Raw genomic sequence first — 17,508 nt, 5'->3', positions numbered from 1 at the left:
TGCAGGGTGGGGGAGCGATCAGGCAGCACCAAGGTCGAGAGCTCGCAGAGAGAGAGAGAGATAGCATTTTAAACCATGGATTTGGGTCAGAGGTGCTGCCCCATTGCTATAGTAACAGTCATGAGACAGAGACAGAGAGAGAGAGAGAGAGAGAGAGAGAGAGAGAGAGAGAGAGAGAGAGAGAGAGAGAGAGAGAGAGAGAGAGAGAGAGAGAGAGAGAGAGAAAGGTGCCCCGCTGAATTATGAATGGCAACAATAGAGAATAAAAGAAATACAGTGAGAAAAACATAGATCTACGTTTCCGGCACTCAGCGATCGGGCGACAGAAACGTAGTTCTACGTTTTCGGCAACCAAATAGTTCAACTACAATGCACCTCCTGATATCTGCAGGTTTAAGTCAGGCAGAAATAACCTTTAAAAGGCAATAATGTAACAGTTACCGACTGGTATTAAAATACTGCATATTACAATACATTGTTTGACCATGTCAGTCAGCCCTGTCATGTGTGTGTGTGTGTGTGTGTGTGTGCTCCCTCTCCTAGCCTCAGATGGGGGAGCGTGGAGGGGCCAGTTGCACAGTGCCACCCAGAGGGGCAGTGAGGCAGAGATGGGCAGACAAGACTAACAGCAGCCATGCCAGGTGGTAATGTCAGCTAATTGAGAGCAGAGGGAGAAAGCAGAGGAATTGTGTGTGTGCGTGTGTGTGTGTGTGTGTGTGTGTGTGTGTGTGTGTGTGTGTGTGTGTGTGTGTGTGTGTGTGTGTGTGTGTGTGTGTGTGTGTGTGTGTGTGTGGCGCATGTCTAGCAATACTCATGAGTACATTTTCAGCCCACCTTAGGGTAAGGATATGGGGTGCAGGGAATGAATGGAAATCAATGCAATGTCCTCACAAGTATGGCAATGCCAACGTACGCACGTGTGCCGCGATACCTTGTGGGTAAGTACAGTAAAACAAAGGCTAGGGGGAAAACACCCTTATAGAAAAGCAACATGCTTCCTCACACATTCACGGAAAAAATATAGAGATACAGGAACAGACTGTTGGAGTCAAGGCAGGAATAAAAATGCCAAAAGCGCTATCATCTGGGATTGTTCATGCATTTTCCCTCTATGGACACAAGTACACAACTACATGGAAAACGTACTAGAACTAGAAATACCATTCAAATTCAAAGTGATATATTTGAGGAAAACAGATTTTGATATAAGGGATAATGAGGACAAGTACATTATTAACATATTAACTAGGGATGCTCGATATTGGCTTTTTTACCGATACCGATATTCCGATATTGTCCAACTCTTAATTTCCGATACCGATATCAACCGATATCAACCGATACCGATATATGCAGGGTTTCCCCGTCCAAAAAACTGAATAATTTCAGGTAACTAATAATTTCACTGGATATATATATAACAAATATTGTTATTGTTTTTAATTTTTTTTAAACCGATACCGATATTTTCCGATATCACATTTTACTGCCGATATCGGCCGATAATATCGGTCGGCCGATAATATCGGACATCCCTAATATTAACACTTTGAGTGCCAGCGACGTGTATTGTCGTCTTATCATGCCCCCCGTTGAGTGCCGACGACGGGAATTGTCGTTTTATTTTTTTATTAGCGATCTGAATTCATATTTCATCAACCGAGTCTCCCGTTGGTACAGCAGACCCTAGGAGCTCAGATGGGAAAATACCGCCCCCTATCGTCTATCCCTGTGTAACTGCAGGCCATTCGATTATACTGGTGGATGTGTGGTGGATGTGTGTGGGGGGAGCCTACTGAATATAATAAAATAGAATAGAAATACTTTTATTATCCCGTGGGAAATTTGACACTGCAAATTGCTCAACATTTAAACATTTAGACAGGACAGGTCACAAATTAGAATAATAACACAAATCAAATCAAGTTGCCTAGGTTAAGAGTAGAGTAAAATAGAATAAACATGGGATAAAATATACAGTAAATAAATACAGTAAAAATATACTGAGCATGGGGGAAGGGGGGGGGGTACAGGTAGTAAAAAAAACACAAGCAGTGTAAACAAATTGGTCAATATAATTAACTATCTAACTAACTGAAATATATATTCACAGTATTCACAGTGTCACATAAGGTGCATCAGGTAGTGTCATTGTCCTCCTTGGGTTCCTATTAGTCCTAGGTCAATGTCTGGCAGCAGTCGCTGCCCCCTGTTGTGGAGCCTGGAGGCCGCTAGTCGCGGCCTCCTGCCACTATGGAGCTGCCGCTCTGTGCTCAGTGATGCAGTGAGGCACAGTGAAGCATTGTATAGTCTGATGGCTGTTGGAATGAAGGACTTCCTGTGCCGTTCAGTGCTGCATTTGGGTAGTGTGAGCCTAGCACTGAACATGCTCCTCCTGTCAGCCAAGTCTGTGTATAGTGGGTGGGAGGGGTTTTCCGTGATGGCCTGGAGCTTAGCAAGGCTCCTCCTCTCCGCCATCCTCGCTAGAGAGTCCAGCTCCACCCCAACCACGCTACTGGCCTTCCTGACCAGCTTATCCAGCCTGGTTGTGTCCCCTGCTCTCAGTCCGCTGCCCCAGCAGGTCACAGCGTACAAGAAGGCGCCCGCCTGGTTCCACTATGCTGGCGAGCCGTCTGATCAAGGGGGAAGTGATCACGAGATGGAAATATATATGGAATATATATTTACAGCAGCCAATAATCAATCAATAAACATGATCAATATTTGGAATGGCGATCAGGAATTGGAATAATCTTTTTGGATCTAAGGTAAGGAATCTATGTTACCAGTCTTGGGGTAATCGGAGCTGTTTTGACCTATATCTCAGCGTGTCCCGTATGTGTGTGTGTGTGTGTGTGTGTGTGTGTGTGTGTGTGTGTGTGTGTGTGTGTGTGTGATGTTGAGGAAATGAGAGAATAGATTTTTCAGCCCGCTTCTATAGCGTGCATAAGTACACATATACTATCGATAATCTAGCGTTTATTTGAAAACGATTCATAAATAGGCCGAAAAATGACAACGTGTCTAGTGTATTCGAGAATATTCCAATAAATGCCGTTTATGGGGGAATCTTTCTATTTTCCGGAAATTTTCTAGATAATGATAGCTTTTCAAAATGCTATAAAAAGGATATGAACCGATTAAAAAACAATCCGTTTCGACAATGTTGACTGCAAACAAGTCATTGATAAGCGACGGGCAGATTAGACACATAGCCATAATTTTAAACATAGATTATGCGTTTTTAACGCTAACATTGAAGTGGGTGGCGGCATTCAAGGGGGTAAAAAGGAAAACACGGCCGGCATCGAGTGTTAAGGGTGGCAACCGAAAAGGCTCTCACAGGGAAAGTGGATGAGTCAGATGGTGCTGACGGAGGGAGAATGGATGGATGTGATTAGGGAGATCTATGTGATAGAAAGGTTGACGTATGCATTGAGATACAGAGGGAGAGGTTTGAGGAGAGGTGAGTGAGATGGTGGGAGTTGGTGAGGCCCATGGAGCCGGACTTAGTAGAAGTTAACTTGAAAAGATGAAGGATGTGAATGACCCTTTTTGTTTTTGTTTATTTTGTTTTCCAATGTGCTGAGGACACTACAGACTGGGGTGCTGGCAGCCTTCTGCAGCTGTAAAGAGGTGCCAGTTGTCCTGGTTTATCCTCTGGAATTGATTTAATCATGGCCAAGTGGCAGTGCCTTCTGGCAGTGATGGGATGTCAGGGTTATTATGGTCCCCTAGTCAGACCCCTGCACATCAGTGGCACAGGGATATTATGGTCCCCTAGTCAGACCCCTGCACATCAGTGGCACAGGGCTATTATGGTCCCCTAGTCAGACACCTGCACATCAGTGGCACAGGGCTATTATGGTCGCTAGTCAGAGTGTATCATTATTGTATCATATGTATACAGTATTATATACAGTATTATATTTGTAATACTACTTTAAAGGAACACTCCAACATTTTTGGAAATTAGCTTATTTGCCATCTACCCTGGAGTTAGACAAGAAGATACATACCTTTTTCTTCTCTGTGCATGCAGTAGGAGTAGGAAGACGTTGGGAACTAGGCTAATGGAGGAACCTACTTCCAGTGACTGACACTAAGCTAGGCTAACGGTGCGCGTCTTCCTACTCCTACTGCATGCACAGAGAAGAAAAAGGTATGTATCTTAACACTCCAACATTTTGGAAACCCTAGAGTTAGACAAGAAGATGCATACCTTTTTCTTCTCTGTGCATGCAGTATAGGAGTAGGAAGACGTTTGGAACTAGGCTGGGGAACTTTGTGAGAATGCTGTTCATCGACTACAGCTCAGCATTCAATACCATAGTCCCCTCCAAACTCATAGCCAAGCTCAGGGACCTGGGCTTGAACTATGACCTCTGCCAGTGGGTCTTGGACTTCCTGACGGGCAGACCCCAGGTGGTAAGAGCAGGCAACTGCACCTCCTCATCCATCACGCTCAACATAGGGGCCCCCCAGGGCTGTGTTCTGAGCCCCCTCCTCTACTCCCTGTACACACATGACTGCGTGGCACAGCGGAACAACAACACAATCATCAAATTTGCTGATGACACAGTAGTGGTGGGCCTGATCTCTGCCAACGACGAGAGGGCCTACCTGGAAGAGGTAGAGAATCTGTCACAGTGGTGTCAGGAGAACTGCCTCTCCCTGAACGTCAGCAAAACAAAAGAGATGATTGTGGACTTCAGGAGGTCGGGGGTCAAGGACTACAGCCCCCTCAGCATCGACGGGGCACCGGTTGAGAGAGTGAACAGTTTCAAGTACCTCGGAGCCCACATATCCGAGGACTTGACATGGACCACACACATTGTCAGTGTTGTGAAGAAGGCACGACAGCGCCTCTACTTCCTCAGGCGCCTAAGGAAGTTCCAAGTCAGTCAGAAGATCCTTAGGAACTTCTACTCATGTACAATAGAGAGCATCCTGACTGGCAACATCACCTCCTGGTTTGGGAATAGCACTGCACAAGACCGTAGCAGACTACAAAGAGTGACACGTTCAGCCGAACGCACAATTGGAGGGGGGCTTCCCACCCTCCAGAACATTTACAACAAGCGGTGCAGGGGGAAGGCGAAGAGAATCATCAAGGACTCCAGCCACCCGAACAACTGCCTCTTTGAACTGCTGCGGTCAGGCAAGCGATACCGGAGTCTTAAGGAGAGCACAGAAAGACTCAGAAGAAGCTTCTATCCCCAGGCCATCAGGCTGCTCAACGAACAATAAACACTATGCAACAACCATCAATTGCACATAGCACACACACCCACACACTCACTTAAACAAACAACACACTGCAGCACCCACTCTCCACACTTTAGATCACACAAACACACTTTATATTTATTGATAAAGGATTTGCACTACAACTCGTACACCTACTGTAAATTGTACCTAAATTGTACCTCATCCCATTTCTGCTTTGCACTATATAGTATTGTATATTAGTACACTGCATAGTATAGTTATATGGTAACTCAGTTACGTCTATTATGCATCGAACATTGTACATATGTCTATACTGAACACTGTGACCTCATTTTTTACTTCTAATTTACATGCTATACTATGTTATTTTATTTCATACTTATCTTGTCTTGCACAGTCTCTGGAGCGTAACAGTAAGAAGCATTTTGTATAAAAGTATTCTGTACTTCTGTATGACAACTATTAAAGAAACTTGAAACTTGAAACTACTTCCAAGCTAGGCTAACGGTGCGTGTCTTCCTACTCCTACTGCATGCACAGAGAAGAAAAAAGGTATGTATCTTCTTGTCTAACTCCAGGGTAGATGGCAAATAAGCTAATTTCCCAAAATGTTGGAGTTTTCCTTTAATGTTGCTTAATGCTGCTATTTTGTGCTGCTTCTATAATTTGTTTCATTCTATTACCATTGCTGCTGTGAGGTTGAGGAACCAAACCAAGGCATTTCACTCTCCTGTACTCCTCCTGTATGTGACAATGTGACAAATAAAGATTGTATTCCATTCTATTCGATATACAGGGTCAGCCCTTCCACTCAGACAGTCATCCCAGGTCCCTGGTTGTATTTGCTGAGCATGTATGCTCTCTCCCGGCGATGCCCTGCTGCACACTCGTTCAGCTGGGGCTGCCGGGCATGACCTCAGGCTGCGCCGGAACAGCTGGGGGTTAAAGCTCTGATTCAAACTTGAGATAAGTGAGCACAGTGTGGACTTAATGCCTAAATTGTGCAACTCCCGTCTCGTTCAGACGTGGGAATTAACCTCGGTATAATTTACTCCAAATGGAAGTGTAGCTACTGTTATATTGACAGAATGGCTCTATTATGTAGGGCTGAGTATTGGCAAAAACGTGGCAATGCAATGAACTGTATGTTACCATACAGGGGTCATGATTCAATATATTCAATATATATATAACATTCTGGGGACATATTTTGTAGTGAATAGAAATCACCTCAATACACACAAAGTCTGAGTAAAAAAATTTACTTTCTTTTGTTTTCCGTGAAATGTGAATGGAGAGATTAGCATTTGTATTCATCAATAGGAAATACATTCTCTTTAAGTAAACACACTCTTTAAGTAAACAAATGTATAAAATAAACAAAGTCCAAAGTAAGACAGTAAATGGCTGACATTGTACCGGTTTTAATGATAACCACGGTAAAATTCCCTGGCGGTTAGTAATACTGTTAAAATAGTTGAATTATCATTAAAACGGCACTTGATTACCACACTTTGAAAAACTCACGGTAAATACTGTCTGCAGTGTTCAGCATCAACCACAGACGTTAGCAACTAACGTAACTGAAAGACTCCCACTGAGCTGATTGCACTGTTAGTGTTTATGTCCTTAACACATTCAGCACCGGGCCTATATGACCAAATTAGGGCTAGCACGCCAGAGCTTTAATCAATGGGAGGACGGGGAAATTTGCAAGTGCTTAAAATATATCTTAAATTATGGCTATGGGTCTAATACACCCGTCACTTATCAATGACTTGTACGAAACGGATTGTTTTTTCATCTGTACATTTCCGTTTTATACCGTTTTGAATACGAGTATAGTTTTGGAGATTTCTAGTAATTCCAGAGAAATACGCGATAATAGCCCTTTAGTGGATTACACAAAACACGTTGTAATTTTTCGGCTGATTTATGAATAGTTTTCAAATAAACGCAAGATTATCGATAGTATATGTGTCCTTATGCACGATACAAAAGCGGGCTGAAAAATCGCTTATCCGTGCCTTGCTCAGCACCAAAGGCACGCACACACACACACACACACACAGACACGTTGTGATCGCTATGAAAAAAACATCTGATTAACCCAAGACTGGTAACATAGAGTCAGTCCTTACCTCACATCAGATGTTCTGCAAAAAGATTAATCCAATCCCTGATCGCCATTCCAAATATCGATTGCGTCCATTGATCCAACGTTATAGTCCAAAACACATAATCCACGCTGCTCCCAGTCCCCCCAGTCAACGTGGTACAACGATACTGCATGCCCAAGAAGCAAAACCCGGACCGGACTTTATTTTTTTATGCACATCCCCAGCCAATCCAATCCAATGATGTGCAATACCATCCGGGAGACGATAGGCGGCGGTATTTGCCCTTTTGCGAGCTCAGACCCATTCCCAACGATAACATCAGGCTGGACGGATGAAAATGAATGGATATCGCTAATAAAAGAAATAACGATTAAAACCCGACTATACTCGTGATTGGCGTTCAAGCGATGGCGAGTTAACCCAACTATCATCGTGACTGGCGTTGAATGAGTTAATTTATGTGGACATAAATAAAGCATTTCGTGTGTGTGTGTGTGTGTGTGTGTGTGTGTGTGCACGGGTGCCCATGTGTGAGTGAGAGAATAATAATAGTAACAACACCAATAATAATAATGTATCCAAACAAAAAGCTAAAAGCTCATTTCATTGTTATTTTTTTTTATCCACTTTTTCTCCTTATTTTTCCATTTTTCTCCCATCCCAATTTCGTGTTTTCCAATTCTCCCCTCCCCTGTCTTGAACGTTGCTCACATATGCCCCCCACTGGTCGGTTGTAGGGAGGATAGAAGCCTTGCATCACGCGTCCCCTCCGGTACACGAGGAGGCAGCCTGTCACATCTTTTCACCTGCCAGCGCGGACTCTCATTGGCGAGGTGTAACGTGTGGGAGGCTCACACTACCCCCGCTATTTCCTGTCTCTGCTGTGCAGGCGTCCCTCAACCGACCTGTAGGAGTCGCTGTCCACAACGTCCAGATTACCACCCATCGACTTCCACCCGCTGACTCTGTCAATTGAGCCAGTATGACGGCCGGCCCAAGCCGGAGGCAATGCTGACACCCGGATTCGAGACCGGAGTCTCTTGCATTGGTGACGAGCGCAATCTCCGCTGCGCCACCCAGCCGCCTCATTTCATTGTTCAAAGTTCAATATAAAACTTGATTGTTTTTTTGAAAATAAATCAGTTGGCCAACTCCTTGTGTTTTATGGGGATGAGGGAAACATATCCATTGAAAACGCTATTGACCAAAACCTCTCAGAGAAACATGCTTGCCAACAAGTGGGTGGGTGCCTTAACCCTTTATGCGCCAAACCCGAGAAAAGTCGGAGAGACGCCCATAGCCAGAGCTCGACCGCCGCCCGGTGCAGACAGACGGAGCGTACTCCACCCTGTCTGTTGATATACGACGCTGTCGTCGTGTTGCCCGTCCTGACCAACGCGTGCTCGCCCACCACCAGGTGGCCGAACCGCTTGAGGACCAGAAGGACCGCTTTCAACTCCAACACATTGATATGCAGTGCAGACCGGGTAGCATGGCATGTCCAGCTGCCCCCTACTGCGATGGTCCGACATGTCCCCCCCATCCCGTGAGGGAGGCGTAGGTGAAGACCGTGACGTGTGACAGCCTGCAGCCCATGGAGATCCCGCTGGTGAGGGTACCAGTCCTCCCCCAGTGGTCGAGATCCCCCAGTATTGACATGGGAACCTTCAGTCGTTTCCACTTGCCTCTCACCAGGTCTATTTTCATACTGGAAAACCACCTCTGTATCCTCCTCATGAAGAGGAGGCCAAGAGGGACCACAGAGTGAGCAGATGCCATCATACCGAGCAGGCGCATCACGGACAGCGCTGTAACTGCCCTGCCAGGACGGAGCCCCCTGAGCTCGCCGAGAATATCCACTCGCCGTCGCTCTGAGAGAGTTGCCCTCATGGGCCTTGAGCTTAGAACCAAGCCCAAGTACTCCACCTGTTGACTGGGAAGAGGAGTACTCTTCTTCCAGCTCACAGCAAAACCCAGACTGGTGAGGAATTCCACTACCAGCCTGGTATGAGACCTGGCGACCTCCTCTGACCGGCTGAGCAGCAGAATGTTGTCGAGATAGAAAATAACTCGTATCCCCTGATGACGTAGAGGCTCCAGCGCGGTCTCTACGCATTTGGTGAATGTGCGAGGGGCCAGAGAATAGCCGAACGGCAGCCTCTGGTATTCGTATGCTACACCCTGAAAGAGGAAGCAAAGGAATTTCCTGTGAGGAGGGAAGATCGGGATGTGAAAGTACGCATCCTTCAGGTCTATGGAGGTGAACCAGTCCCCCACTCTGACGGAGCTTATCAGGTGTTTGACGGTCAACATCCTGAACCGCCTCGTCACAAACAGCCGATTGAACGCAGACAGATCCAGAATAGGTCTGAAACCTCCCGATTTCTTGGGCACCAGAAAATACCGGGAGTAAACGCCACACATCGCATCCTCCTTTGGGACCACGACGATGGCTTGCTTCGCTAACAGAGATTGGATCTTGTCGGCCAGAGCTGTCACTGCTGACATGTGTCTGTGTTGGTGTTATTGTTACTGTGAAAAAAGAAAAGAAACAATTACCAATGTGTTTTACACAAATGGCTCAATAAAGGAATCTGAATCTGAATCTGACCCTGACAACAGGGTCTGTACCAAACCTGAAAACGGAGGGTGGGGTTGCGCAAACTGCAACACAAGCCCCCGCCTCAGCATTCTCTCCATCCACCTCGACATACGGCACTGCTGTAGCCATATGTGATGATAATCCCAAAGCGCACCCGCCGCCATTTGGCGCTGGTCCGCCAGGAACCGTAGATAGGCAGCCCGGTCCCACCCGCTGTGCGTTGCCAACCATGGATCCGCCAACCGCCGGGATATCGCACCCTGACACTACCACGAGGCAATCGCACCCAAGGGGGGACCCCGACAGAAAGGGCCGGTTTGATACGGGGGAAGCTGACATCACACTGGGTGACAAAAGCTCCCCCACAGAACACCTCCCCGGCATGGATTGCTGAGGAACCGCTCTACAGCTGGACATGCAAGGCACGAGGTCCCCACACTGCACGATAGGGTGGGTTCCTACACACCGTAGCCCTGCAGTGATATTACTACCACCCAAATCACGCACGCCTGCCTGACCACCGCCGGTCTTCCGGCCGTGGGAGGCACTAACGTGATACCCGGCCTGGCGAGGGCGGACTGCGGGAACTCGCGCTGCGACCCCCTGGGCTTCGAGTTCCCCCGCTTCATCGTTGACAGACACAACACCAGGCTCACCAAACACAGACGCAGAACGTGTGGCGTGGGAGCCGCTTGACAGCACAGCATTCTCACGGACAGACCCAGGCCTAGCCAGCAACTGGGTGTCAGCCCCTGTCCCTATGAGAAGCGAAACGTGGGGCCGCTTGCGCCTCATTGAAGGCATGCGGCCCGCAGCCAAAGGGAACAAATCAGAGCCCGTATCCCGCTGTCATTGGGGGGGGGAGTGACCGGAGAGCAAGCTAGACACAGCTAGACGGCGACGTTTTTTTAGGGCGTGCTCATCTAATGTAGCCGATCCCTCGGCCGCCAAGGCTGTCGGCCTTGCGTTCACCTGTTTTCTTTGTGTCCAGGGTACCTCAGGCGGGGGAAACATGGCCGCTGGTTGAGGGCCTCGCCACAGTTGTTGGCGAGGCCGCGCCCTCACCTCTGGCTGCGTGGTGCGAGGCGGTGTGGGGCCTAGGTCAAATACTGCCCACGCTCCTGCGGAAAGACCAAAAAGTCCCTCTGCGGAGAGGGGAGCCCTGAGGAGAAGAAGTCTTTTCTCCTCCTCAAAGGAAGACTGCTCCAACCAAAGATGCCTGTGAATAAGAGTTGACAGCATCATGGTCCTCCCTGCGGTTATAGCTTGGGACTGAGTTAAAAGCTCTATAACCCCAAAAACATGCGCAATGTTTTCGACGTCGGCTGGCCCTAAGGCCCCACTACCTGACACCATTGTGTGAAAAGCAGTCAACTGAGCAATGACACTGGTCGCCGCTAAATTCCGTCCTGCGGCGGTATAAACTTCATCAGCCCATACAGCCACCTGCCAGGCCGACTCGCCCTCTGGCGTCGGCTTCCAGGTGGGACACCGTTCAACCATGCCAGGGCAAAGGACCGATGCTACCTGGCTCTCAAGCCACGGCACACCTGCCTTGCGCCCTGTTGTCAGCCCATCCACCCATAAAAAGGGTAAATAAGCGTCAGCAAAATCCCCACATTAGACACCGATTGACCTTCAGCAATGAACCGGTTAAGAGGAGGGAAGAGTGGTGACAGCCCACGGCGGGGAACAAAGGAACAGTGACCCAGCATCGTAGCATTAGCATTAGCCGCACGCTCCAGGATAGCTGGGAAAACATCCAATTCAGAGTCATGACGACCATGTTTACCCAAATATCCTGCCCCTCGCGCCAATACACAACTCGGCTGTCTCACGGGACAATGAGCAGTATCACAAATGCTAGCATTAATGCCTGGCAGCGCAGACCCTACCTGTGCGCAACGTAGCTCGACTGCTAGCCGTCGCGCGACGTCCCTTGATCTGCTGTCATGAGATGAGGGAACCCCAGGACAGGTCCGATGCGCTGTTAGGATGTGCCGAGAAGATTCCAGGGGCTGGTGAACCTCCGGCGAAAACCCAACATTGTGTAATTTCTCCCTGCGTTTCATAACAACTAGTTCACGGAGTGCACTGCAATGTCCATGTTGGAAACAAAAAAAGAGGAAGGTAGAGTGTGACCATGTCCGGCATCTTATAGCAGGACGCGGGGCGTGGCCTGGTCACGTGCATGTGAGTGCAAATTGTTTGTTTGTGAGCACAGTAGGTGCTAGGAGATAAGAGTTATCTCATAATGGCAAAGAGCGAGACGTGATGGCCAGTATGATAATATAACTATTATTTCCCGTATGGTAGCCATGCCCAATATACACAAGTAATTGTGATCGCCATGGCAATCGACTGGGATTTATTCCCCCCCAATTGATGATTTTGTGAAGACACACATGTACAGTATATGGTATATACCTCTGATTTGGAAGTATTTGGGGTTTCAAGCGATCAACCAGAAAGATTTGGGCATATTGCATATAACACGTCATATCTCGCGATCTATGAAAAAATACTGGATTATTTTGGTAAGGGGCGATGTTTAGCGCGTAATAGCGCACAAACTACAGTATGTAGAAATTAACTGGTTAGTCAGTGATGGACTATGAACAATGCCTGTCAAATGAGCCATACTATTGTCTCCATAGCTATAATACAGAACACACGATGGGTCCGCAAAACAACGCTAAAATAATCCCACAGCGCACCCGCCGTCAACTGACACTGGGCCGCAAGAAATAGTAGATAGTTGACCCGGTCCCTCCCGCTGTGCGACGCACCCAAGGGGGGACCCCGACAGAAAGGGCCGGTTTGATACGGGAGAAGCTGTCATCAAACTGGTTGACACCCCCCCCCCCCTTGAACACCCCTCTAGCACACGCTGAGGAGTCGTTCCGCAGCTAGACACGCAAGGCATGAGGACCCCATGGGCTCCTACACGCCGAAGCCCTGCAGTGATATTGCTACCACCCAAATCACGCTTGCCTCTGCTTCGCAGACCACGGGAGTGGGAGGCATCAGCGCGATACCCCGCCTGGCGAAGGCGAGGCCGGGGTAACCCTTGCTGTGCATTCAACAGAAGAGGCCTCGAGTCCCCCTGCTGACCACTGTAACTAGTGGCAGCCGTAACACCAGGCTCACCCATCACACAACGTGTGGTGCAGGAGCCACGCGACAGCACAACATTCTCATGGACAGACCCAGGCTCAGCCATCAACTGGGTGTCAGCCCCTGTACCCATGAGAAGTGAAGAATGGGGCCGCATGCGCTTCAAAGAAGGTTCGCGGCCCGCAGCCAAAGGAGAACGATCAGAGCCCCGCTTCCGTGGGTAACAGAGAGAGGATTGAACGGGGAGCGGGCTGCTCGCGGCAAAGTGACGACGGCTTGTTTTATCCAAACCGAATTCACCCAAAATGGCTGATCCCTCGGCCGCCAAGGCTGTCGGCCTTGTGGAACCCCGTTGACTCTCCGCCCAGGGCACCACTGGCGGGGGAAACATAGCCGCCTGTCGAGGATCTCGCCACAGTCGTTGCCGAGACCAACCAAACATGCCGAACAACAAACGTTGACAGCATCCTAATCCTCCCTGCAGTTATAGCTTGCGACTGAGTCAAGATCTCTATAACACCACAAACATGCAACATGTTTATAATGTCGGCTGGACCCATAGCCCTACTACCCGACGGCAATGTGGATAGGAAACTAGCCAGCTGAGCCATAACACTGGCCGCCGCTACAAACCATCCTGCAGCAGTATACCACTCATCCGTCCATACTGCCACCTTCCGAGCCGATGCAGTCTCAAGCATCGGCCGGGTGGGACATCGTTCATCCCCGCCGGGGCACAGGATCAAAGCTACCTGGCTATGTAGCCACGGTACACCCGGCCTGCAACCAGTTGTTAGCCCGTTTACCCGTAAAAAAGGTAAATAGGACTCAGCGAAACCCCCCACATTAGCAACCGACTGACCTTCATCAATGAAGCGGGTAAGAGGAGGGAAAAGCGGAATTGTCCCGCGGCGGGGATCATTAGAACAACGACCCATTTCAGCGTCAACATTAGCATTAGCAGTAGTAGCAGTGCAGTGGAACGTTCACCAAGCCACCCCGGCCCTGGCGCCGAAACATACTCCACAGCATTACCAATACCAACATTGATGCCTAATGACACAGGGCTCACCGTTGTACAAGCCGGCCCGATAGCCAAACCATATACGCTGCCCCTTGATCTGCTGTCGTCAGATGAGGAAACATCAACATAGGCCCGTCGTGTCGCTGAAACATGCCTCGAAGATGCCAGGGGTAAGCAAACCTCCGGTAAGCTTTCAACATTACGTAATTTCTCTAATCTTTTCATAACACTAGTTACATAAGGTGCATTGCATCCGCTATGCTGGGAACGAAAATAGAGGAAGGGTGTATTGGGGACCACGCCTACTATCTTATAGGCTACGCCTCCGTAAGGGCGGGACCCGGCAGGTGTGGGTGTATTGGTTTTATTCGTTGTGTAAGTACAATAGGTACATGAGATGAGGTATATCTCGGTAGGCTTAAGAGCGGGACGCGATAAGCCAAGTACGATAATATAACATGTGTTGTCGGGCCTTACAAATACATTTTATTTGATTTTGATTTGATTTGAGTAAAGATGGGAAAAGAGTGTGGCGCTCAATGAGTTAAAGGTACCCTATCTTATAAATGGCATTTTCCAGTGGTTTGCATTGTTTTCTAGCTATGTGTGGTTGTACCAACACTGACTAGATGTGAAATCTCTACCCAGTCCCGTTTCTTCAGTATAGCTGAGGCAGGAACCTCCCCCACTAAACTAAGCCCTTCTGAATTTACGTCAATCTGTGACATGTAAGAATACCTGTTAGAACTCTGATCTCCCACCACCGGCCCACAATCAACTGTGATACGTTTATATGAGCAGCGAGTGGAAATAATGCAGAAGCGGTTTCGACAGAAGAGACCTTCAGCTGTTCCACTCTCACCACTCTCAGTTCGACAGCATAGCTCCAGCTCCAAACCCCCCCCCCCCTCCCTTTCATGCATTCATGATGAAACATAATACCTATTATATACATTTGATTTGGAAATAGTAGCGTGTCCAGGCAAGAAACGCCAACGCTTATAGTAGAATACACGTAGCACCCTATAACTCGCTTTTCAGGAATTATCCCGGATCACTCCTAAACTATACTTATATTCACCACAGGATAACGCACGAACGTATGCATGAAAATGTTTTCTTTTTTTTGTTCGACAGAAGAAAGTCACTGTCAAATGACTATAGTATTGTCTCCATGGCTATAATATAGACTATAGATATAGCTCTACAAACAAGGTGACGCACTCATATCTTTAAAGCGTGGCATAGCTAGAACTGGACCAGGCTAATCCCTGGCGCTGAATGAGTTAAGACAGGGTATTTAAATATTCCTGGTACACTGCCCGACTTCAGAGACAAGCACCTGTGTAGTGAAGGTCTGGATACAAACATGTTATCCTGCATATCTTTTACATTAACCTCTTAACACATTGACTGCCGTTCACGTAGATCTACGTTTCTGTGGCCCGACCGTTGAGTGCCGGAAACGTAGATCTACGTTTCTGTCACGGTATTTATTTTATTATCTATTGCCATTCATAATTCAGCGGGGCACCTTGTGCATACTGTTCTGAGTGTGTCTGAGCTGGCAGACGGTATTATACCGCCCTCTAACGCCTTCGGCCAGTAATGCACCCCGTTAGAAACGGGTTGGTTTCTTCTCTCTACCGAGCTGCGGCATGGGGGCTGGTCCTAAACACTCCGGCAAAACGCACGCTTGTAGGGGTGGTTTGGACTACTGACCCCGCCCGCCCATTGAAGAGCATTGTCCAACAACGTCGGAGGCACGATCGCTGTGGATAACTGGAATGGCGATGAGATTATTGGATTCTTTTTTTTTCATTACTTCAGAGACTAGGTAAGGACACCATATATGAAAGCTTGCTGAAATTTATTTCTACTGCGATTGAAGCTATCTGTGTTATAGCTGTTTGGCTGTATGCTGTTGGGTTGCAGGAGGGGGGGCGCCGGTCTAAATCACATTGCATGTATGCACAAGGAAGGATAATAGTGAAGATCCGATAATCAGGTGAAAAATGACAACGTGTTTATTGAATTACACAAAAACGCTGTTTTCGTGTCTTTTCCCTGGAATTGCTCAGAAGCGGCCGGACTATGTTCATATTCAAAACGGTATAAAACGGAAATGTACAGATGAAAAAATTATCTGTTTTTTGCACGTTGACCAGAAGCAGCTCAATGAGACTCAACAGCGTTATTAGACCCATAGCTATACTATAAAATATAGGTTTAGGTCTACAAAGTACAACTACATTTACATGGGGTTAATGGACGGCACGGAAGTGGTCACTTCCCGGAAGGGGCGTGGCACTCAATGTGTTAAGCCCGGAGCCCTATTTTCTGAAAATCCGCCTAAAATACATACCTAAGTAAATGGAAGATTGCTCCACTTCTACAAGGTCCATTTGCATGTTATTGGTATCAACGGACATCTATGGACCTCAGTGAATGTATTCTCAGTGTCAGAAACATTGTGTCTATTACCAGGCTTGCTTAAATTATGATGAAACAAAGGATAATATGAATTATGATTTTTCTTTGCATCTTTGGCAGTAAATAACACCATGCTAAAAATGACCAGACATAACAAACTACCACTGAGTTTGTTCAGTACCTTCTTGAGATCACGTGTACAAACAATCTAAGGAAATGAATAAAGGGAAGATGATGAAACAGAAGGTTTTGTAGATGCAGTACTGAATTCTGCCATCCGGACCCATGCAATTTGAAATATTATTATAGAATATAGAATATGAGGTCTATTACATAGACCTTATTATAGCCAACTTGCACACTATGGATCGGGCCAAATCTACTCTTTCCAATGGCAGAGTTCAATTTGGATTTAGTATCACCAGGCATGAAGAACAGAGAATGAAATCTACTGTATGTACAGTAGGTTTTTTATTCTTGCGACAGCTCCATTATGTTGTTGTTGTTGCATTCCCTCACCCATATGTCCAGTGTAAGTGCAAGGATTTAAACCGGCACATTTCCAGTCAGTCTTTAAGTGCATGTGCTGTTTGTGTGTGTGTGTGTGTGTGTGTGTGTGTGTGTGTGTGTGTGTGTGTGTGTGTGTGTGTGTGTGTGTGTGTGTGTGTGTGTGTGTGTGTGTGTGTGTGTGTGTGTGTGTGTGTGTGTGTGTGTGTGTGTGTGTACCTCACCTGAGACACCTGAGTGGCCTCCAATAGGAACCGCTTCATCTCCTCCTCTCCATGAACCACGTTCATCGCAGAACCACTGGACAGAGACAGAGAGAGGGAAAGAAAGAAAGAAAGAAAGAAAGAAAGAAAGAAAGAAAGAAAGAAAGAAAGAAAGAAAGAAAGAAACAGATGAAGAGATGAAGAAGAAGGAAAAGTGTGTGAGGGAGGAGAGAGGATAGAACAACTGGCATGTGACAGTTGTTTTCTCAA

The 17,508-nt window shown here is 47.3% G+C and overlaps 1 protein-coding gene across 1 annotated transcript in view; it reads right to left on the bottom strand.

The window, feature by feature from the left end:
- cps1 (carbamoyl-phosphate synthase 1, mitochondrial) overlaps positions 1-17,508 on the bottom strand; it is a 255,494-nt gene that overhangs the window by 98,698 nt on the left and 139,288 nt on the right. The window contains exon 28 of the mRNA XM_084309709.1: positions 17,260-17,335. Coding sequence (XP_084165835.1) covers positions 17,260-17,335 — 76 coding nt within the window. The remainder of the gene's footprint in view (positions 1-17,259; positions 17,336-17,508) is intronic.

The sequence above is a fragment of the Notolepis coatsorum genome, assembly GCF_963971535.1.
Source record: "Notolepis coatsorum genome assembly, chromosome: 3".
Classification (NCBI taxonomy): Eukaryota; Metazoa; Chordata; class Actinopteri; order Aulopiformes; family Paralepididae; genus Notolepis; species Notolepis coatsorum.
Note: the sequence above shows the minus strand (reverse complement) of the source record. Positions and strands in the feature narration are given on the sequence as shown.